General features: G+C 64.6%; 1 protein-coding gene across 6 annotated transcripts in view; it reads right to left on the reverse strand.

The window, feature by feature from the left end:
- Nucleotides 1-5,136: 5,136 nt before the first annotated feature.
- Nucleotides 5,137-22,393, reverse strand: part of RNF144A (ring finger protein 144A) — a 70,245-nt gene continuing 52,988 nt past the window's right edge. For all 6 annotated transcript variants that reach the window (XM_045844399.1, XM_045844403.1, XM_045844405.1 and 3 more), the window contains exons 5-8: nt 19,621-19,828; nt 17,044-17,197; nt 14,635-14,724; nt 5,137-9,176 (exon numbers count right to left, since the gene is read on the reverse strand). In XM_045844399.1, coding sequence (XP_045700355.1) covers nt 9,045-9,176; nt 14,635-14,724; nt 17,044-17,197; nt 19,621-19,828 — 584 coding nt within the window. In that variant the 3' untranslated portion in view covers nt 5,137-9,044. The remainder of the gene's footprint in view (nt 9,177-14,634; nt 14,725-17,043; nt 17,198-19,620; nt 19,829-22,393) is intronic.

The raw sequence follows: 22,393 nt of genomic DNA on the forward strand, positions 1-22,393 counted from the left end.
CGTCCCACAAACGCTGTCGACACATAGGACGAGTGCCATCGGCGCTTCAGGCAGAAGCCCCTTCTTTTGGGCGGGGCTGGAGCCTGCCTCCAAGTCTGGAAGAGAAGGGGGTCTTGGGCAACCCTCCGTCGCGAGTCCTGAAGCGGCCCCTCCTGCCCAGTCACCGAACCGGTCCCAGGTCCCCGTCTGCGCGGGCTCTGCTGTTCTGAGCGCCGGCTCCTCCGAGTGGCGCCAACTGTTCGTTTCAATGACACAGCCGCCTGCCTCCGCCGGATCGGATGCTGCGCGAGCCGCTGGAAAAGAAGCGGCGTTCACCAAGACAAGGTAAATGAAAGGGTCCCGATTCAACGCCTCAAGCCCAAAGACAGCGGGCCCACTTGGGAGGTTTATAAACGCAAGCGTCTGTGATCAGAAAGATTTGCGGGACGACCAGGGACACGGCGAGGAAAGAAATGAAGAGAGAGAGAGGGAGGGAGGGAGGGCGGGAGAGAAATTTGGTTAAGGGGCCCTCTTCCGGCGCTGGCAGACCCCTCCACGGCTCCATGCCCGGCACAGGCGCTGCGCCCTCCGCAAAACAAACTCGGCCTCCAGGGCACGGTGCAGGGCGACCTCCCCGGGGAGTCTGCGCTGACCTCGCTGACCCAGCCCGCAGAGACCCCCTGCCTGCCCCCCAGGCACGGGTCCCCTGCCTCACGGAACTGCCCACCTGGCACGTGGCACCTGGTAGCTGGCACCTGGCACCTGCTCACTGTTCTGTATCCAAACAAAAAGAATTAACCACCGTCGTGCGCAAAAGTCAGTCGTTTCGTAAGGAGACAGAAAATCCCAGGTAAAGAAGCTGCCCCTTGTCGCCAGAAGCAAGAGCAGGGGCAGAGGCTGGACACAAGGACTGGGAGACACCCAGACAGGCAGCAGGACCCCAGATGCACCCCCACCCCAGGGCCGCAAGGCAGCGGCAGCCCCAGCCCCGCCCAGCTCCTCCTGGGCGTTCCCGGACGGAGGAATCCGGGTGCTCTCCAGACCAGGGCACGAGGAAACGCGAGGACGAGGCTGACGGCACAGGGACGGAAGGAGGCCACGCAGTCCGGAGCGCGTCCTGCCGCGTGCCCGGGCCAACGCCACACGCTCGCCAGCACACACCTGCACGCCCGCCCGCACGGCACCAGAGGCCGCCCGCAGCCCACGGGGGTGCACGCACAGCCTGCCGCAGTGGCCGTCAGAGGGGGGCCGGCCCCTTGCTGACCCGAGTCGGGGTGCTCGGGCCACGGGGGTCAGAGGCCCAGAGCATCCTGGCTGAAGCCAGTCGCACCTGCGCGCCGCCGCTCTGGAGCCGCGTAAACCAGGCACAGGGTGCGTCGAGAGGGACCCTTCCCTCGTCTGTGGAGGTTTAAGGTTACACAGCACCAGTGCCGAGCCCTGGCCGGGTGGCTCAGCGGGTGAGAGCGTCGTCCCCGCACACCAAGGTTGCGGGTTCGATCTCCGGTCAGGGCACGTTCAAGAAGCCATCAGCAGATGCATCAATGAGTGAAACCCCAAATCCATATTTCTTGCTCTCCCTTCCTGTCTCAAAAATCAATCAATAAACACTTAACAGTCAGAGAACACATATTGCATCTGCCTAAACATTGGCCTGCAGGTTCGCTGAGCTGTAACAGTTGTGCTGTGCCCCACAGATGAGCCCTGGGAACAAGGCAGTCATGGGTGGGGTTCACAAAGGTCAAGGTGCAGCCCCCTCCCTCTGTCACCCTCCTCAGCTGTCCGCTGGTCCCCGTGTGCCGCTCCCACCCCTGCCCCGTCACCGACACCCTCCGCTGACCTGGGACGAAGGTGGTCGGTCGTCCCAGCCGAACCTGTTCCGCCCTTGGCGCACTGTGACTCCCTGGACACCACGGGGACGGTGGCCTCTCCAGGGCGTCTGGGCTGCTTCCTCACTCTGGTCCTGTGACCCCCCCCACACCCATAATCACCTGGTTTAACGTACACACCTGAGCTCAGACACCTCTCCGGAGTAGTTCTCCCACCTGCCACCTCAGAGTTCAACAACTCTCTCCAGCCCACCTGCCGCCCACCCCCTGGGCCCCCGTCCTCCCACTGCTGGGAGCCTGAACAGCCCCGGGGCCGGAGGCTGGCCCAACCCAAGGACACTGCCTGAGACCGCTCCCCTTGCCCCGGCCCCTCAGAGCGGGGGCAGGGGCAGCCGCTGGACTCCCGCCCGGGGCCTCCTTGCAGCCAGCCGCAGCCGCACGGCACTCGCATGAGTGCGTGTGCACACATCACAGCCGCCCGGTGCCCCCCCCCCCCCCGCCCCGGTTACTCTTCCCCGCTCTCGCGGGCACTCCGCTCTCTCCCGCCGGCGGCCCGCACACCGTCTGTTTTCCCGCTCAACCTCGTCCCTCCGGGCAGGAAGGAACAGGTGCCGTCCCCAAAACACGCCAGGCCGGTGGGCGCCCCCGCAGGGTGGAGATTATCACACCCCTCAGTTGCACACTCACTGTGGGTGCCGGTTGTTTGCTCACACACGTCACAGATGCGAGAGCGAGGAACACCCGGAGGGGCATGGCTGGGCCACCCGGGGCCGTGGGCCCTTACTCACTCAGGACCCGGCCCCGGCCCCCGCGGGGGCTGCAGGAGCGCAGACACGGGATCCTTCCCCCCTGCCGCTGGGGAGGCCTGGAGACGGCTCGCCTGCGTGTGTCTTTGGGCTTGTCAGGGACTCGGACCCCCAGCCCCAGTGGAAACTGCACGCGACCCGTCTCACAAGAACGGTGCCCTGGGGCGTGCAGCCCCCTGCCCGCCCGGACCCCTGGGCGGCAGCCCCCTCCCTGGCCTCTCTCAGGAGAAAATGGGTGTCGGGGCTTACTCCGGGCTGCTGTGCCCGCGGACCCGTGTTGTCCCCTCGGACGCAGTGCAGCCGTCACTGGAGACCGGAGGCCCACGGTTCTGAAGGGCGGGGGCCGCTGACCTCGGCTCGGCTCGGCTCGGCTCGGGGTGTCTGGGGAACCCGCCGCCCAGCCCGACCCGCCCCCTCCGCGTGAGGAGTGTACTTGACCGGGGCCGAGAGGCGGAAAGCAAGGCACTCGCGCCTCGCGCCTCTGAGAGAGAGAAGCAAGGACCTGCTGCGCCTGCGTCCCGACGGGGCCGACCTGCCCTGCCCAGGGCTCGAGTGTCCTGCTGGGGTGTCACTCGGGGGCAGCGAGGACAGGAGCCCAGCACCGCGCTCAGGGCCCCTGGAAGGGCTGGAGTGACCGGCAGCCTGGGCGGGCGGCGGCACAGAGGCCGGAGCCCCGCTCAGGCGGTGCCCGAGGCAGCCCCCTCCCTCCCTCTACTGCGAGGAGAAGCCACCGACCGAGTGGGCTGGTCTCTCGTCCTCAGGGCCCCGGTGGAGCATCCTGAGGACTGCTCCAGCGAAGATTGGTTTTGTGTCGTCCAGAGCAGGCGGGGGGCCGCCCAGGACCCCTGAGGAAGTGGGCCAGTGCGTGGTGGAGGGGCGCTGGTCCGCCTCTGGCTGCCCGAGCCTGGCTTGCCCCTGCCTGAGGTCCCGGGTGCCGGCAGTGATGACCCCTCCGCCCGGGGGTGGGCAGTGGCCACAGAGGGCTGTCCTCCCCCCAGCGCGCAGGTGCAAAGTGGGCACTGCGCTGCCCCAAACGCCACCAGCTCCTTTCTGAGACCGAGCACTTGTGGAACCTGTCTGCTGCTCTGTCTTATTCCGATTCATCTCGGGGCGGATGTACTGTAAATGACGTTGGGTGCAGGGTGGGAGGGCAGGAGGCAGACACAAAACTCCAAGCAGCATGAAAAACAAAACAATACACCAGCATGAAAAAATAGTAACAAAAACTGCCCAGGCGGAAACCGGATACAGGCAGTGTTGGGGTGCCACCTGCTGGCCGCCCTCTGGCACTGCATGCTGGCCAGCTTCCACCAGGTCCTGGGTCCACAGCCCCAGGCCCTCCGACGCCCCAGCAACCCTGCAGTCAGTCTGGTCCGCTCCCACCCAGGGGCGGGGAAGTCTTTCTAACTGCCACTGCCCACCCCGAATGACTCCTTCTCTGAGAGAGAGAGAGAGAGAGAGAGAGAGAGAGAGAGAGAGAGAGAGAGAGACTGGTTGCCTCCTGTACACGCCCCAACCAGGGATCAAACCTGCAACCTAGGCATGTGTCCTGACCAGGAATCGAACCTGTGCGTGCTTGAAACGATGCTCCAGCCAGCCGAGCCACACGGCCAAGGCTGATTGCTGGGTTTTAAAGTCTAACCTTCTCCTGTGAGTGAGTGAGTGGGGTGTCTGTCCGTCCCAGAGCTAATGGAAGTCGAGGCCACCCACTGTAACGGTAGCGTCCCTGTCGTGTCTCCCACCTAACAAGAGGCATCCGTGTGTAATAACACACTGCCTGCCCAGCAGAGAAAGAACACTCACGGATCTTCAAGAAAAGCGAACCCCCGTGGCCCGGGAGAGGTGTTTAAGCGCTGGGGTTTGCAGGGTGAGGGGGGCGGGGAGAGGGGACGGGACGCACAGCTCCCGATGCGGAGACCCTGCCTGGAGCTGGCGCAGGGCGGTGCAGACGAAGCAGGCGCGAGGGTGCGGGCTTCTCCAGGACCCAGCTCCCGCGGGGGAACACCCAGGGTGAGGAAACCCTAGGATGCGGAGGCTGCCTTCCCAGCTGGGGACGCCCCCTGCCCCGCCCACAGAGCCTAAGGCTCCGCCCTGCTCCCTGCCCCGCCCACAGGGTCTAAGGCTCCACCCTGCCCCCGCCCCACCCACAGAGTCTAAGGCTCCACCCTGCCCCCGCCCCGCCCACAGAGCCTAAGGCTCCGCCCTGCTCCCTGCCCCGCCCACAGGGTCTAAGGCTCCACCCTGCCCCCGCCCCGCCCACAGAGTCTAAGGCTCCGCCCTGTCTCCCCACCCCCGCCCACAGGGTCTAAGGCTCCGCCCCACCCCGCCCACAGAGTCTAAGGCTCCGCCCCTGCCCCCTCCCCCGCCCACAGGGTCTAAGGCTCCGCCCTGCCCCCACCCCGCCCACAGAGTCTAAGGCTCCGCCCTGCCCCCCGCCCCGCCCACAGGGTCTCCTTCCGCCTCCCACCCCGCCCATCACGTCTGCGGTCTCCCCGCCCGAACAAAAGATGCATCCAGACAGAATGTACAAAAGTAACCTGTATTCCAGCCAAAATATCTTTAAAAAGAAATCCCTTCCAAAGGGGGGACAAACTACATAAGACACAATACATTTAAAATATGTATTGAAATTACAAATCACACTTTCCCATAGGATCGCAAAGTACAAAACACGACGGACGCGAAAAGGCATTCGGACAGCGCCCCTGTACATCACAGTGTTCGCGGCGCGGACGCGCGGCCGCGGCCTCGGGCTGCCGCGCTCCCACCGCCCGTCAAACGCGTCACGTCTACAAGCGCGTGGCCCACTCATGCAGGTTTGATACAAGGTTACGACGACGAGCAGGGACGGCAGGGGCCGTCGGGGTGCGCGGGCGCGCCCCCGAAGGCCCCTGCGGGGGATGCGATGGCACGGCAGAAGGGCGACCGGGACCGTGGGCTGGACTCGGACGGCAGGGCTCCCGGTTCCCAGCCGCACCTGCCGCTCTCAGTGAGCCCAGGCCGCGCGGCCGCTGCTCTTCACGTCAGCTCCCTCGGGGCTCGGGGTCATGCCGAGGAAGCAACAAGCTTTGGTATTTCTTTTAACCAGACCTTCCTGGAGCTCTACACATGCACCAAGCGCTCCCTCCGTGAATTCGCTACGATGTGTCTATGTCTATGTACAAGGGTGCTCATTAACGCAAGAGAATCTGAGAACCACACAGAAAGCTCGCCCTGGTTCCTCCCAATCCCCTCCTGTTCTAAAGACCACCCAGGGGAAACCGCCCATTCCAGTTTGTGAAATAACCTTTTAATTTTTGTCGTTTAGGGGGAAAAAAAAGATAAACTCGTCTCGAAGTAGTTCTTGCATCTGTGATGACCCCTTTCCCCGTGAGCCTGGGGCTTGAATCAGGAATCGGCCTGGTCCCTCAGCTGGTTTCCGGGAACAACATGGGGTTAGCAGACGTGCCCCCCCCCACACACACCCCTGGCGGAGAAGTGACGAGTGTGGGTTCCGGCGGCTGCTGCCCGGGGGCGGGGAGAGTGGACCCGGGCAGGTTCGTGCAGCGGAGGCCTCGTCTGGGCTCAGCCCTGACTCCGTCTCCGCTGCGTGACACGCACAGTGACCCCTTCTCTGAGGCACGGGCCGCTGGTGACAATGGCAGTGCTCGGCTCCCGGCTGCAGGACACGCGACGGAGCCGGCCGGACAGAGGGTCACACCCATCCGATCTCAGGAGGCGGTCAGGTTCCCACGGGACTCGGATCACCTTCGGGCTGGCGGGGCCTCTGTCGCAGCCCTGGTCAGTCTGGGGGGGCTCTTCTTCCCCGTCCCCTGGACTTCAAGGCCTCTGGTGGGATCAGTGAGCACGTGGTTCCAGAGGGTCGGTCGGCGTGACAACCGTCTGTGACGGGGGTGTCATGTCACCTGAGCAGGAAGGAGTCCACCCCCACAGTGGAGAACTCCCCAAGGTTTCTCGGGGACGGATGGCGAGCTTCAAATCCAAGCGCAGGCCCGCTCCCCACGCTCCGCCCACATTTTACATCCAGCCTGGTTGGTGTCCCCTCCCCACGGACAAGGGGGCGGCGTTCCCGACTGACAGACGGTGGAGGAGGGGAAACGCAGGGTGACGTGAGGACCTGGGGCGGCCCGCTCGTGTCTTTCCGGGGGATGGACGGTTTCGGTTTTGTCGTCGCTGAAACACACCGGGGCTCGCTTGCTCGGGGCCAAACCTCAGGGCAGGCAGGTGCCGCTTCGCCCCCCGCCCCCAGTCTCGGTGGGTGGTCCCACAGGGGGTCGGATGACGTGCTTGTGAAACGCGCCAGTGGCAAAGGCACAGGCGGGCAGGGTTTGGCCTCGGACTACTCAGGACAGACGGACGGCCTGCCCGCTGGGAGCAGAGACAGCGGAGCACTTGCTCCAGGAATGCGATCTTTCTGAGGCTCTGGCCCCCACCCCGGTGGACAGAGGAGGGCCGGTCCCTGTGCAGGGAGCAGTGAGCAGCAGCCAGGAGAGACAGAACGGACTGGGGTGAGGGTGCAGCCCCCCAACTGTGGGCCCCTGGACACAGGGCCACGCGCCGGCTGCTCCCACACACACACCAAAGCACAGCGGCCAGAGGGAGGCGGTCACCGATCCCCCCACGCGGCCTCAAACGCAGGCCACCGGCTTCAGCTCCGGGCCTCACGGAGCCGCTGGCCTCTCGGAAAAGCCAGTGGCCACCAGACCCCAGCGCCCCTGCTCCGGCACTGAGACTCGCGCCCAGGCCTCTGTCCCCCAAGGGCGGGGGCAGGCACGTCCGTTCATGTAGACACTGAGCTTCTAAACTACAGTTACACGGGGAAGCTTTGACACGGACCGGACTCCTGAATGGCTTGTTTGATAAAAGAAATAAACACCAGAAGGAAACAATGAGGTGATCCTGTTTCTTCTCGCCCACGGACCCTTCAGGAAGAGAGAAGCGGCTTCTCCGCGGGGAGGTGACCCAGACCTGAGATGACACACACGCCGCCCCTCCCGTCTGCACAGGGCCCCCCACGGGCGGGCGAGCGGCGGAGCGCAGAGTCCGACTTTGTCTCCCGTCGGTCCCCGGTGGAAAGCTCACGAGTAGGCTTCCGTGAGTTCCACTGTAGGGAACCTGCGGCATCCGCCCCTCCGCCGTGTTTGGAAGCCCCGCGTCGATGCAGCCGGCTCCCTCTGTCCAAGCGCACGGGACTTCGGCGGCCGCACGGACACCCGCTCTCTGCAGATAACGCGCGCTCCCCGCTTTTCAAGGTTAATCGGTGGGGTGACGCGTCTCGCCGACCCGTGCACGCCGCTGCTGCCGCGGGAGGGAGCAGTCCCACGGCCCGGAGACGACCTAGTGGTTGGCCCGGTCAGGATGAATGGAAGGGGCTTCAGCGGGGGCAGATGGTTAGGGGCGGGGCCTGATGGCTGGGGGCGGGGCCTGATGGTTGGGGGAGGGGCCGGGAGCTCAAGACAGTAACCAGGTTATGAACAATCTGCAGAAACCCAGGAAGCGCCCCCACCAGCCCCCAGGGCCCCCCTGAGGACCCAGGGCCCCGCTCCCTGCCTCCTGTCCACGAGGGGAGACACAGGCCAGCGCCAAGCCGTGGCGACGCCCAGCACAGCCACGTCCGAGCAGACCCGTGGTTTCTGAAGACACGAGGGGTGTCTGCAGACAGCCGGGTGAGGAGACATAAGCTGATGACGAGCGGAGTTGGCTCGGCCAAGAGCGAAGAAAGGAAAGGCAAGCCGATGGCGGCGAGGGTCCTCCCAGCACGGCCGCGTTCCCGGAGGGAGGCCGGGGCGCCCGGGGCTACCCCCCGGGGCTCGCTGGGCACAGCTTCTCAACCTGCACGTCTCACAGAGAGAAAGGCATTGGGTGGCGTGGACGCACCTTGTTGATTTTCCACTACTCCGCTGGGGAAGGAATGCCTTCTGAAAAGGGTGCTACTAAATGCCATTAGGAATAAAAACGGTTGTCCCAAACAGTGCTCTTCCCAAGTCAGAATCCCCGGAGTCTGTCCGAAGCGAGTGGCGATCCTTCCAAGGTTTCCCTCGGCCACATGGCGCCACCTGGAGGCCGAGGGCGGGACAACAACGCCCGCCCGAGAAGGTCTCTGGTGCACCTGCCAGACACTCCCAGTCCGTCAGTCACCACAGGGAGAAAGCCGCCCGCGTGCTTCCCGCAGCAGCACCTCCCGGGTCGAGTCTGCGGAGCCAGGTTCTGCCGGGACGTGCCCTCTGCCCGCCGGCCCCGGCGACGGCACTGGGGCCCCGGCGAAGGTGCTGACGTTGGTCCCTGAAACCACGGCGTCCAGCGTGACACTGTGAAGCTCAATGGGGCACATAAGGCAAGACCGATGTTTAGTGGGGGGGCGGGGAGGGGGGAGGGGGAGGGGGGCACCACGCTTCCCGGAGGCAGGGGTCCCGTGCTGGCGTCTCGCCTTCCTCTAGGTGGGTAAGGGGTCGTCGTCGCCTTTGCTGCACTTGCACTTGCAGCAGAGCACGAACGGGGTGGCCAGGAGCAGGAACGGCGAGGCCACCAAGAGCAGGAGCCCGAATCCGGCAAAGATGCCCACGACCTGTGAGGAGGAAGCACCAGAGCAGAGGGTAAGGCGGCTGGTCTGCGGGTGCCACGGCTGAAGTATGAACCATGCAGCCACCCCACCCATCCCGCATCCACCTGCACCTCATCCTCCCATCCTTCCATCCATCATCCATCCATGCACGCGACCATCCATCCATCCATCCATCATCCATCTATCCATCCATACATCCCACATCCTCCCACACCTCATCCATCCATCCATCCATCTATCCATCCATCCGTCCATCCATCTATCCATCCATCTGTCCATCATCCACCCACACCTCATCCTCCCATCTGTCCATCCATCCATTATTCATGCAACATCCCACCATACAGTTTTTCATCCACCCTTCCACCCTTTCATCCATCCATCCATCCGTCCATCACCCACCCTCCTTTCCACCCATCCACCCATCCATCACCCATCCTTCCATCCACCCATCTACTCATCCATCCGTCATCCACCCCATTTCCTTCCCTTCACTTTCTTCCCCTCGCTCCTCCTACTTCTCCTTTTCCTTCGTCATTCTCACTTCTCTTCCCCTCCCTCTTCCCCCCGAGCACCCGAACACCCGCCCATTCACACAGCCAGTTAGCCCGGCAGCCTCGCCTGAGCCAGACGCTGCCCTGGGGGTTGCAGACACAGAGATGCTTACGACCTCGGCCCCCAAGCAGCGGCCAGTCTGGGGGAAGGAGACCACACAGTCTGACCAGCAATGACAGTGCGGCGAAGAAGCCCTCCCAAATTGGGTCTGGGTGTGGAGGGGGCGCGAGGAAGGAGGAAGGTTTTCTCAGGGGGTGACGTGAAGGGAGGAGGTGGCTGGTGGGCTGGGGCTGGGGCGCTCCGGGTAGGAGAACGGGAGAGGCGTGAGCACAGAGCATCGGGGATGGCCAGACCCGTGCGACCTTGTTTTAACACACACAGTTTATTTTCACAACCTGTGTTACTTTGTTTTGGTGCATATCTTTACCCCCAGGTGTGAGTAAACGCTGGGAGAGATAAGCCTCGAATGTAGACCTGGGGCCGTCCAGAGTAGGCAGGGGGGCTGGTCAGAGGAGCAGGAGTCTGCTTCGGACAGGCGTCCTCCCTCCCCGGCAGCCAGAGCCCGGGACGGAGACCTGACGATGGAGTCACAGCGCCACCTAGTGCTCGCTCAGAGGGGTCACTGCACAAACGCCTCGCACCTGGTTCCAATCCTGACTCAGGTGTTACTTCTCTCTGGGCCTCAATCATACAGCCATCGTCTCAGTTATACAATGAACAAACGAGGGGAAGATCTCTAAGGACTGCCAAGAGCTCTGAAACACTGCAGTGTGCAAAGCATCCCAGACGTGTGGAGGAAATACGGGCTCTGTGCGGAAGAAGTCCAGCCGTTGTTAATACAACCAGAACCGTTTGTGCAAATCGGTGTCACCTGGCAGCCAAGGAGAGGGGACTGGAATGCACACGTGTGGACAGTGACGACTTCACTGTGCTGGTCAGTGGGGGCGGTGCACTGAGTGAGCGTGTGCACTGTGTGGCTGTCACATTAAAGTGACCAAGCGAGTACAGCAATGCATCTGCATCCAATTTTGCATGAAGTTTGAACATCCCTCCACAGAAACTATTCAGATGACTCAGAAGGCCGCAGCTGTGGGCAGCTGGTGACCGGCAGTTTCATCACAACCACGCCCCCGCTCATGCATCACGTCTCGTGCAGAGTTTTTTGGCAAAACAGCAAATCACCCAGGTGACTCAGCCTCCCCCCCCTCCATAGCCCAGATTTGGCGCCCTGCAACTTCTGGCTTTCCCCAACATAGGGAACCGATCCACGTGGCAGTGGCGGATGCAGCCCAGCCCCTGGTTCAGAAGACCGACAGGCGCGAGGCGGCACAGAGAAGCCGGTCCTACAGATTAGCGCTCCCGTGGGCAACCAGGCTGCATGCACCTGGGCTGCTCTGAGGCCTGCTTTTGCTCAAACTCCCTCACCCTGAGTTGAGGCAGCAAATATTTACCGCATATCTTAAAGTAACTTCCTGAAGTCTGTGCTAATCCTCCCAAGGATGAGTGTAACCAGTTTGACCGCTTCTCCCCTTGCATTTGCAACATTCTTTTCTTTGTTATCTGTACGAAGTAAACAGCAACATCTTCTCCTGTGCATAATAAATGAGGACCATCCTCCATGTAATGTGCCCAGAAAGGCAATGAAAGCCTGTCCAGGCAGGGATCGGGGTGCTCTCTCACTCAGAGAGTGGCTGTGCCGTCCCTTTTTCTCCACAGGACTTCTGCAGTCCGTGCGATTTGGTCGTCGCAGCCACAACACAAGGACCCCGCTGGTCGGAGCCTGTGTCATCCCAAAACTGAAATCCCCTTTGAAAGGGAGGAGATTTCAGACCATCAGAGTCAGGAAATTACGACGGGGCAGCTGATGGCGACTGGGAGAACAGTGGGAGGTCCCGAGGGGCCTGCTTTGAAGGGGACTGAGACCTCGTTGTCCTGTGCACACTGCTTCCTGTGCCTTGCATCTTCCTCAGCCAACGTCTCTGTTTCTCACGGCGCATGGCTGGGCACCTTCTGGGCAGACCCCGTGCACCTGGACTCGGATTTCTGCCCGAAACCACCGCCCACACTCGCGCACGTCCACGACGCTGCGTCAGTGAGTCACACTGTGCCGGTGCTGAGGACCCAGCGTCTGCCCAGCTGGCCGAGCCCTCGGTCTGAATACCCGCGGGGGATGACACGCTGTGAACTCACACCGCGCTTTGTCAAAACCGCAAGCACACTGCCACCCCAGACGCCGCGAGAACACCCAGGGGGTGTCACTCCCCCAGGGGGCGCTCATGAGCACTCCCCACTCCTGTTAGTCCCACAGGAGCCCGGGACTCAAAAACGTGCCAAAATCGCAGCCGAATGCTCCCATGCCCAGCCAGGTAATCTCCGTCCTCGTCCGCCTTGTCTGTTTCGTGAGCGCCAGTTAGTGACCAAGGTGACCCAGCGTCTCACCCACGGGTCCGGGCGATGTCGGAACTGCACAGGACGGGAGAATGCGCCTGTGTCTGCCCTCAAGGAGGGGGCTCTCCTGTTGAGGCGGGGGGCAGGGCGGCAGACACAGCTCATCGCAAACCTCTGGAGCAAACTCCCACCCGCCCTTCAGCGCGGCCTCGGGGGAGGCGGGGCGCAGCTCCATGGGTGCGTGCACGCACACACGCCACCGTCCGGCTAACAGCGGGACCCCCTTCCCTGTGCGGCAGCCCAAGGTTCAAGCGTCTGCTCCCTGCTCAGAGGAGCAGGAGGACCAGTGGGTAGGACTCCCCCCAGTCAGGGGGCGGCTCCCTACGGAAGCGGCAGCACCCCACGAGAGAGAAGCACCCCTCCTGCCTCTTGCACGGGACGGCTGGTCTCCGGAACAGCCCTGGGAAAGGCGCGCGGCCCCGTCACAGTGACGGTGTCTGCAGGGGGGTGAGCGGAGGGCAGGTGAGGGGCCCGGCGGCAGCATCTGCGGGGGGCGGGGGGCAGGTCCAGGCTCGGCTGGGAGTCGTGAGGGAGACCTATCTGCACAGCCCCCTGGGGACCCACGCAACCGCCCGCCACTTCTCACAACAGTCTGCTGCAGCTCCGTCTCAGCAAGAGACCTGCTGCCCCGAGGGACAGTCACGCCGCCTGGCACAAAGTAAAAGAGCACAGAACCTCTGCGTGACAAAGACTGAACATTTCTGTTGCCAGCATGACGTTCTCGCCAGACAAGTCCTCTGAAAGCACGCTCGGTACAAGGCGCGTGGCAGAGGACACTCTCACTCCCACGCAGGCGTGACAGCCGCCTGCTGGAACAGCAGGGGAGGGCACCGCAGTCCTCAGACACCCTCGGAGCCGTGCTACCCGGCGTCACAGCGGACGGCAGGAGGAGCCGGGGGCAGGGACCTCGTGAATCGACAAACCACACACCAGGCGGTGGGTGGCGGACCGCAGCCCGGACACGCTGGGAGCCACAGGACTCAGAGGCAGCTCCTGGGCGTGGGCAGGTCTGAGCCGGACGGGTCCCGAGGGCAGGTGGGGGCTCATGTCCCCGGGGAGCTTGTGACCCAATGCCAGGCAGACCTGTAAGCCATGGGCCGCTCGGTACAGGGGAGCAGTGTATGTGACCCGTGGGGGGCAGTGCCGGAGCGAGGACGGAAGGGAAGGAGAGCTCCAGTCAGCTCTCCGGGCCAGGGCCGCTCCTGGCCGGGCTCCTGTTGGTTTGGTTTCCCAGGGTGGCCTCGCTGAGCTCCAGTCCCCACACCTTCCCAGTCACCCCTTCAAGCGCAGGAGTCCGTGGTTTCTCGAGGTTCCAGACAGGGTGGCCCTCGCCCGTCAGCCCTCCCCACCCCCACCCCCATCTCTAAGGAGCTTTCGAGAATGCGGCGGCCACTGCTCTCTGCTGGCCCACCCTGGGCAGCTGCCTCTTCCCCGCCAGGAACAGGGAGGGCTGGGACGGAGACCTCCCCGCCCGCAAAGCCACACGACCCACCGTCACTGTCCCAGGAAGCACTCCCTCCCGGGCCCTGACCCCCAGGACCTGCCAGCTGGGCCGTGGGGCCCACAGTGGATTGTCAAGGACGCACACACCTGGAGGGGGGGACAGCAACCTTTCTCACGCACCTGCCTGGGGACGGGCTCCCATGCCTCCCGGGTCGGGTGGCGGCCTGCTCCGTGGCTCCGAGTGCAGGGTCCTCACGCCGGCCACCGGCCCCCGGGGTCTGGCCTCTGAGGCCTCTGAGGCCCCTCCGACCCTCTCCGCCCCACTCCTTCCTGCCTGAGCGGGGACCTTGGTGGAACCATCCTACCCCGGACCTGTCCCCGTCCCCTCGGCCCGTCCTCATGTCCTCGCAGCCAGCCCCCCACCCGGCGCTCAGCCTGGGACCCCTCCCGTGGGCCTCCCTGCCGCACCCGCTGAAAGACCCCTCCCCCGCCACAGGCCCTGCACGGTGGAGGTCCCCCGGGTGCCCGTTGCTGGTCTATCGCCTCGTCCGGAAGCGGGGTGTGGGCCCCACGCGAGGAGGGCGGTGCCAGGCACCCAGCAGGAACATGGGTGTGTGGGGAGCGTGCAAACCCGTGTTAGCGACGGGCCCTCCGCAGCCTCCACGGGCGCACACTTCCATCGGAGACGAAGTCCCTCGCCCCGGGGCCTCTGCGGGGGCTCCCTCCTCCAGGGCCGGGAGAACACCAGCTGAGAGACCGTGACCCAGGCCGAGACCTCGGGTGGGAGTGAGGAGCCCCCTCAGGCCCGGGGCCTGCGTGCTCCGTGCGCGCTGCTCTGGCCTCGGCCGCCAGAGCCCGCCCCCCGCCCAAGACCGGGGACCGCGTGTCCTACCTCTGTGTCTCTACGGAACCGGCGAGTCCGCTGAAGCCACCCTCACACGTGCACACGCGTGCACACACACTCGCACACACACGTGCCCGCCCCGAGCCCCAAGCCCAGGTGGCTCGGCCCTACCTGTGTCCGGTGCCAGATGACGGAAGCCCTGGAGTGGCCCAGCTTGTCCCGGCAGGGCCCCTTGTCGTAGTGGATGAGCAGGAAGTCGTCCTGGGGAGCGAGAGAGGGCGGGGGGAGTTAGTGCCGGGGTCCGGCCCCATTCCCCAGGGCCGCGGGGGGCAGTGTGGGGCGGCAGAGGGCGAGCAGGTGCCACCCCAGGCCGCCATCCCGGACTCCGACCTCCCCCGAAGCCGGCGGCCCTGGGCTCAGCGGCTTTCTAGATTTTGGGAGGAGGAGAGAATCGAGTGATGCGGGGTGCTCATCAAGGGCAGGGCGGCCCCTGCTGCCCCCAGGCTGCCCCAGGCCCTGGCTGGGCGCTGTCCTCCCGGGGTCCCTCTCCCTTTGCGGCTCCCACTCCTCCGGGCAGGACCATCCCGGGAGGCAAAGGTCTCCTTTCTCTCTGGCCACCCTCCTGCCCGGGGCAGACGGACCACCCACGTTCTCGTCTCTGAGAACCAGCCTCTGCAATGCCTCCGACTGTCCAGGAAGGGGCAGTCACTCCCTCTGACTCTCAGGGAGAAGGACAACTTGGCCGACTGCCTCCCTCCGCTGCTCACCGCCCAGCTGGACCCCGACCGCCTTCCCGCGGCCTCTCCCGGACTGTCGGGCTCCCCTCACGGAGCCTCCGGTCTGTTCACGAGGACCCCGGCCCCGTGCCTGGCACCCCAAACCTCAACAAGCCCTGACTGAGAGGGCAGGGGGTGTCTCTAGACACAACCCTCGGCTCCGCCATGAGCGGAAGCTGCTGTTCCCCCGTAGTCACCCGTCAAAGGAGCAGCTCCGTGAAGAGCAGAAGGGGGGCTGGTGGCTGTGCATTCTCCGACGACGAGGGTGCAAACAGCTGCTTTCGGAGAGCAGAGGGACCCGCCTGGGCCCGGTGTGTCTGCGGGGACCGCAAGCCCTTCTCCGGAGGGCCCGGGAGACGAGGTGCAGTGACTCTCGTCTGGGCCCACAGCCCGCTCTGCTGGGAGCGCCCGGGGGTGGGGGGTGCAGCCGGGGAGCCCCCCCTCCTCCTGGAGTTTGCTGACGGTTCAGGTCCCCGCCTAGTGCCTGAATGCATGCAGCTGCATCATTACCCTGGATTTCCCGGGGTGGGGGAGGGGTGGCGAGAAGCCATGGAGGGAGGTCGGGAGTCCCTGCAGCCGCCACTGCCCCGCACCCTCACCCCACCCCTCAGGGAGGAGGCCAGCGCGGGCACCGATGGACACACACCCTCCCCCCCGGCCAGACCCCTGTCTCCCGTGAGGCTGTGGCTGAGGCTTCCGTCCACTGGGAGGAACCGCGAGGACACCCTCCCTCCCACCGAGGTTGGGGGCTCGCCCCGGAACCAGCCTCCCCACGTATCGCCCCTCTTCCCAGACTGCCCGTCGCAAGGCCCTGCACTGCAGGCTCCTGAACAGGTTTTGAACTTCTTTTCCCGAAAAACACACCAAACCGTGTGGCACGACCCAGTGCAGACAGGGACAAATCGACCTCATGTGAGTCACCTGGACGGCTGATGGAAAATGCCGATTCCTGGGCCCGTGGGGCTAGGGAGGGCCCAGCTCACCACCCCCCGTGGCTGGGCCAGAGCCTGGGGGGCTGGGTCCCCGTGCTAGAGGCCACCCTCTGAGCTCAGCACAGAGACCCTCGTCACGGCCCCAAGTTCACGGTCTGGCCGAGCTCAGCCCCGGACCCTCTTTGCTCCTCCTCACTGCGTCCTGTTCTGTTCTCTTCGCCTGGTGAAGGGACGCCGCGTCCCCTGTCACCTTGCTGTCACCGTGCCCCAATCAGCCCAGACCAGTCCCTGCTCCTCCCCGGGGCTGCCAGCGGGCTTCACACCCAGCGACCCGCAGCGCGCTCCACAGGGCCGCCGCCCCCAGGGCCAGGGCTCCTCCTCTCCCTGGCGCTCACCCGCTGCCCTGTGGTGTCCGGACCTTGCCCGCCTCCCCGGCAGCACAGCGGGGACACGGGACGTGTCTCTGAGCGGGATGAACATGTGTTTAAACAGGACCTTTCTTCTCCCTCCAGACACGCTCTCAGTGGCTTTTACAATGTGTAAACAATGGTGGAACCAAAAAGCATTGGAATACGGTGACATGCAAAGTCATACACGTCCCTTATATGTGTAAGACATGGACAGACTGTACGCACACGGACTGTCTATGTGCATGAGTATGTACATTATACATGCATAGGATGTACATGGCTACACGTAAATATGTACATCACACAGACGCTGTGTGTGTGAGTCCCGGGGAGCTGTCCCGGGCTCCCAGGCGCGGGCCGGCCCCCGTCCCCCGTCCCCCGCGCGCGCCCGCCCGTCGGCCCTGGGATGCGCCCGCCCGCCCGCCGGCCCGCCCGGCCCGCCCGCCCGCGCGGCGCACTCACGTCCAGGGACTCGAGGCAGTACCAGCAGAAGGCGTGCTTGCAGCTCTTGCACATCATCTGGGCGCAGCCCTCGTCCCGCTCTATGTAGACCTTGCACTTGGGGCAGCGCTTGATGGGCGCGTCGTCCTCCTCCTCGGGCCTGAAGGCCGCCGAGCTGCGGGGACACGTCCGTCAGGGCCCCGCCCGCCGCAGCCCCCGGCGCTGCCCCGCCCCCACTCCCCGTCCCGGGAGCGTGGGCCCGCCTGGAGCGGCCGGGCTGCTCGTTGTTCAGTGAGATAAAGCAAAACCAGAGAGGCCGGAACTCCGGAAAACCACACCAAAACCTGTGACCCGGCCCCTTCGGTCTGGGGGGAAAGGGCAACATTTGCACACACATCCCGAGTTGGCGAGAAGTGCAGGCAAGCAAAGAGCACGCGGCGAACGGCGCGGGGCGGAGGGATCCGAGGGGCGGAGTCGCGGTGGGAGTCTGGGTCCGGGTGCTCGTGTTTGCATACTCCCCGAAGGGCCGATCGTCTTATACTCTCTCTCCCTTTCAGAAACAAAGCGCCCAGAAACGCAGGGGGCGCTTCGCTAGCTCCCCCTGGCCTGTCCCTGTAGCCTGCCTCCGGGCCTGGAAGTCCAGCGCTGCAGGGCGTGCAGGGGTCAGCACACGCCCGCCGTGCCACCGCCCCTCTGGGCTCCGTGTCCTCGCGAGAGCGGGGAGGAGCGCAGGCCCGGGTGCGAGCGCCGGGCGGGGCAGCAGGCGGGGGAGGTGCCGACACGACACGCGCAGCAGCGGCGGTCTGCGCTGCTCAGGGGGAGGTCACGCAGGCGGTCAGGTGTGGCGACGGGACGGTGTCCGTGCCACGCAGCTCGCGTCCAACCACGGCCGGACGGTGCGCAGGGCGCACGCCGCGCTGGCGGCGGCCACCGGAGGTGACCGGGCTCCTGCGCAGTCGGCAGGCACCCACCCCGGCCAGCGAGGCGACGCTCAGCCCCGATCACACTGCTCTGGCGGGGAGGTGCGGCCTTAAAGCGAAGGAGCCGGTTTTCTGGCGGGACTCACAGCGGCTCCGAAGGGAATGCTGGGGACAGAGGCCACGTCAGGGACCGCGTCTCCCCGGGAGCCGGTCCAGACAGAAACAGGGAGGCCGGGGGAGCTCGGGGCCTCCTGGCATGCAGACATTCAGCTGGCACGCACTTCCTGGCCCGGGAACTACACTCGGAATACGACGACGGTAAAGGTTACGGGGGCGGAAGGGACTCTGGGGGGTCGTGGTCCACAAGCTGCACGTCTCTGACTCGGGCGCGTGCGCTGAGCAGGCGCTGCTCGGTGAACCGGCGCAGGGAGGCTGGGTTCTGCAGAAACGGGCTGTGTCACAGACAAGGAGCTGAGCGCACTGTCCGTCCGGAGTGGCACCCGGCCGGGGCCTCAGGCCCAGGGACACCGGCGGGGGTGCTGAGCCCCGCAGCAGCCCAGGGTGGCGCCCTTCCCCCGGCCAAGGGCTGGGGTGACAAAGGTTGGACCAAGGCGGGCCGCGGATTCCAGAAGGACCAGCCAAGTAGACAGAGGGGCTGGACACGGTGCGGCTGGCGCTGCCGTCAGCACAGACGGCTCCTGCCCTGGGGACCGGGAGGGTGGGGTCGGCAGCCCTGCCCTGGGGACTGAGGAGCTGAATGAAGGTGGGGACCTGAGCCGGCCTCAGGGTGGCAAGGAGCCCCAGAACAGGATGGGGTGGGGCCAGGCATGCCAGGCACAAGGGCCAGTGTGGGCTTGGGACAGAACAGGATGTGCCCCAGGACACCCAGGGGTCTCTGTGGGGGTGGGGCGGTGGGGGTGGGGCAGCCGAAAGGGGGGGGCGGAGGGAAATGGGGACCAGCTGGTCACACCTTCCAACCACACGTGGGGGTGGACGGTGGTGGGAGTTTGTCTGTTAGAAATGGGGTCTCGGCGAGTGCAAGGCCGACTCTTAATGGAACCATAGGCCATGGCAGCCTTTTAGGACGAGAAAAGGTGAGCGTTATGCCTTCCCTATGGTTCAGCCCACCACCTTTCCAGGTGCAGGGAATGGTGGCAGTGCCCACCGGGGCACCGGCTGCAGAGCCGGGAGGGGCAGGCGGGCAGGAGCGCAGCAGGGACTGACCAGGTTCTCCTGACGGGCTCGGCCTTGCAGGGGATGTGGCCCCCCGGGACCCGTTGTCGGGGATCCTTCCGATATTCGGAGCCACCCCGCACCCACGGCGTCCGGCTCCTGCACCCACCCTGTTTCGGGTCACCTTCTGCAGCGGAGTCTTAGAAAAATCTCGGGACGTAGAACCCCTCACAGGAACTGACCGTCCACACGTCTGTCTTTCTGGGCGGATAGTGTGGCTTGGTTCCCAGGCCCCTTCTGGTCTCCAGGGTCCTGCCCAGCGCCCCACCCATAAATAGTTCTCAAAATTAAAGAACAAACGAACCAGCCAACCCAGGTGTGAACGAGACTCAGCAGAGGGGCTGACCTGGGTGCAGCCAAGTCTGCCCCGTGGCAGCTGGAGAGGAAGCCCCCGTCCCCACCCCCACCCTCCGAGCCCCACCTCCGCCCCATGCACCGCGCCTACCTGGTCTCCCCGGGGAGGAAGGTGACCGGCACGGCCTCGGGGCAGCCCTGGCCGGGGTGCCAGCTGGCCTTGCAGGCGGAGCAGAACTCCGTGTTGCAGGCTTTGCACTGCACCAGCTGGGGCGTCTGCAGTCCCCTCTCCTGCAGCTGACACACGGCTTGGCAGGTGGACGTGGGGCACCAGGTCCGACAGGGGTCCAGGAGCACCTCTGGCACAGGGGACGAGAGGGACGGGTCAGATCCGGGGAGGGACGGGTCTCGGAGGAGGGCATCCAGTCAGCACGGTCATCGGCAGGCGCCCGCCAGGCTTTCTCCTCCTCACCAGGCAGCCCTGCCTCCAGCCCTGCTCCAGACACCCCGGGGTCCCCTCGGGATGCTGCTGCTGCTGCTGCACCCCGCATGCCTGTGGCCCCTGCTGACCCTCCGAGAGCCCACACACACCGTGGTCCAGGGACCACCTGCTCCGTCCGCCTCCCCCAGGACACGGACAGCTGAGGCTGGCCTGTGCCTGGGCCGGGCGGCCTCACAGCCCGGCCCAGAGCGAGACGCACCGCAGACGCTCGGGCACACGTCCGATGGCCCGTCCCCCTGGGCCGGCCTCCCGCCCAGGGCGCACCTCAGCTGCGTGCTAACTCTGTGTGCGGGGCGCTGGGGTCCTCCCTCCCGCGGAGGCCAAGCTGCTAAGGAGCCGGATTTGCCGAAACGAGCCAGGAGGGCGGTTTGGAAAACAGGATGCCCGGGTGCTGCCGTTTCCCCACATCCTTGCTGGGGGCTGCTCGCGCTCCTTCACACAACGGTCCCCGGCCGCCCTCCCTGTGAGCCTGGCTTTGCGTTCCACTCAGCCCCCGTGCACGTGAGTTCTCGGTGCGGGGCAGTGGGCGGGCGGTGACAGGAAACCTCGGAATGCGGGTGCCCCGCCAAAGCATCCAGGCCGTTTCCAGGGCCTGCAAGGGGGCCACGGGTGTCCACGCTCTGCAGCAGGGCGGCTCGGGGGAGGGGACCCGGGACGACTAAACTCTGCCGGGGAGACTCGGAGGCCGTGAAAGGCCGTGCGTCTGGGCCGTGGGGCCGACCGGCAGCCAGGGCGGACTCCGCTCCCCCACATAAAAAGGGGATCTGTCCTCCCTGGGGACCTGCGGGGGCTGGGGCTGCAGCCCAGCAGGCTGCCACAGGACACGCGTGTTCGCCACATGCCCCAGTTCAGTGGGGAAGCCGGAGTCAGCCACCTAGGAAAAGCTGGAAGCAATCTCGTCGTCGGCTGCAGGGGCGGGCAAGCCTTCCCTGCAAAGGGCAGGCGGCGAGCATCCCAGCCTGGGAGGGCCTTTGGGACTTGGTCCCGTGCTCAGCTCTGCCGCTGCAGCACAGAGGCGGCCATGCTGATCCCGAAGTGGGTGTGCCAATAAAACTTTATTGACAGCACCGGGCCAGGGGCTGGGGGTACTTGGCCCACTGGTCTTGGCTGACTGACTCCTGATCTAACAGCTCCCCACTCTGCCTTATTTACTAACATGCACTGATCAATGGCATCAAACTATTGAATCCGTAGGCCTGGCAGAATATTAGAACAACGTGATAATATAAAGAAACCCTGGAATCCAGAGAAATGTGCTTCTCTTTCATCGACCTGCCTTGTAACAACGGAAAACCCTGATGCGCCCCCTAGTGAGTCAACGAGGAAAAGCTGCCCGTTGTTAGCCGTTCCCAGTTCCAGCGTCTGCTTTCCCGGGACTGGTTCTGGCCGTCAGGCCCCAGGAGGTGGCTCCGTGGGAGAACGCAGCTTCTGCCTCCGGAGAACCCTGCACACGGCAGCTCCCCGCCGCCGGCCTGAGCTCAGGGCACAGGGGACAGGAGGGCGGGCTGCCCAGGCTGGGTGCTGGGGGAGTGCTGGGAGTGCCGGGGGCATCTCGGTGCAGGGGAGACGCCACATGCCCCTCGGGAACCAGAGTCCCGTGATTCCAGAGTGCCTAGCAGTCCTGTCCCCCCTTCTCCCATTCACCCCGAGAACTTCCCTACACAGCCCCCCCTTCCCTGCTCTGCCTGACGGGACCACTGGGTGCACGTGCCCAGGGAGGGCCCTGCCAGCTGCGGGTGCTGCGTGCCCCCGAGAGAAGAGCGTCCCTCGCACGCCTGCCCGGCTGCCTGCTTGCCCAAGACCGGGCCGGGAGGGTGGGGAATCACGTTCAAGTTGAGGCTTCTCCACCAGCTCAGGCGTTCCAGACCACAGGGAGTCGGCATTTGTGACTTGCACCGGCCACAGGTCGTGTGGAGAAACCAGTGTGTTCAGAGAACCCCGGAGCCGCCCGAGTTTCCTTCCTGGGCATTTCAAAGGGGCAGCACGAGCCCACGCGTGTTTTTTTTCTGACCCGATCTCAGAAACCTCCCGACGGTGGCCGTAAACCGTCGCTGTGTTTGAGCTCCGCCGACAAGAGAACGTACAGACGCATCTTCAGTCGCATTGATTGTGGGTCCATTTGCTTTTAGTGTGGCAGAACATTTCACAGTAACAGGTTTGACGGTGTATTGTTTAACCTGAGTCAAATTTGCTTCATTTTTATGCAAAAGAAAAAAAAAACTTTCCAACAACGCCAAGGTACCGCAGAAATCAGAGTTGAAACGGGGCAGGAATATTTACCCAGCTGCATTTTTAAATTAAAGTCAATGTCACCGAAAGGTCACTTTCTTACAGTCCAAATAACTGCCACTTTCTGTTCAGATTCTCTCGGGAAAATGTTTTCCGAAGGGCCCGAAAGTCTCAGAAATCCAAATTCATCAAC

This window comes from Phyllostomus hastatus, unplaced genomic scaffold (assembly GCF_019186645.2).
Source record: "Phyllostomus hastatus isolate PE091 unplaced genomic scaffold, TTU_PhHast_1.1 phas_contig_402, whole genome shotgun sequence".
In the NCBI taxonomy this organism is placed as follows: Eukaryota; Metazoa; Chordata; class Mammalia; order Chiroptera; family Phyllostomidae; genus Phyllostomus; species Phyllostomus hastatus.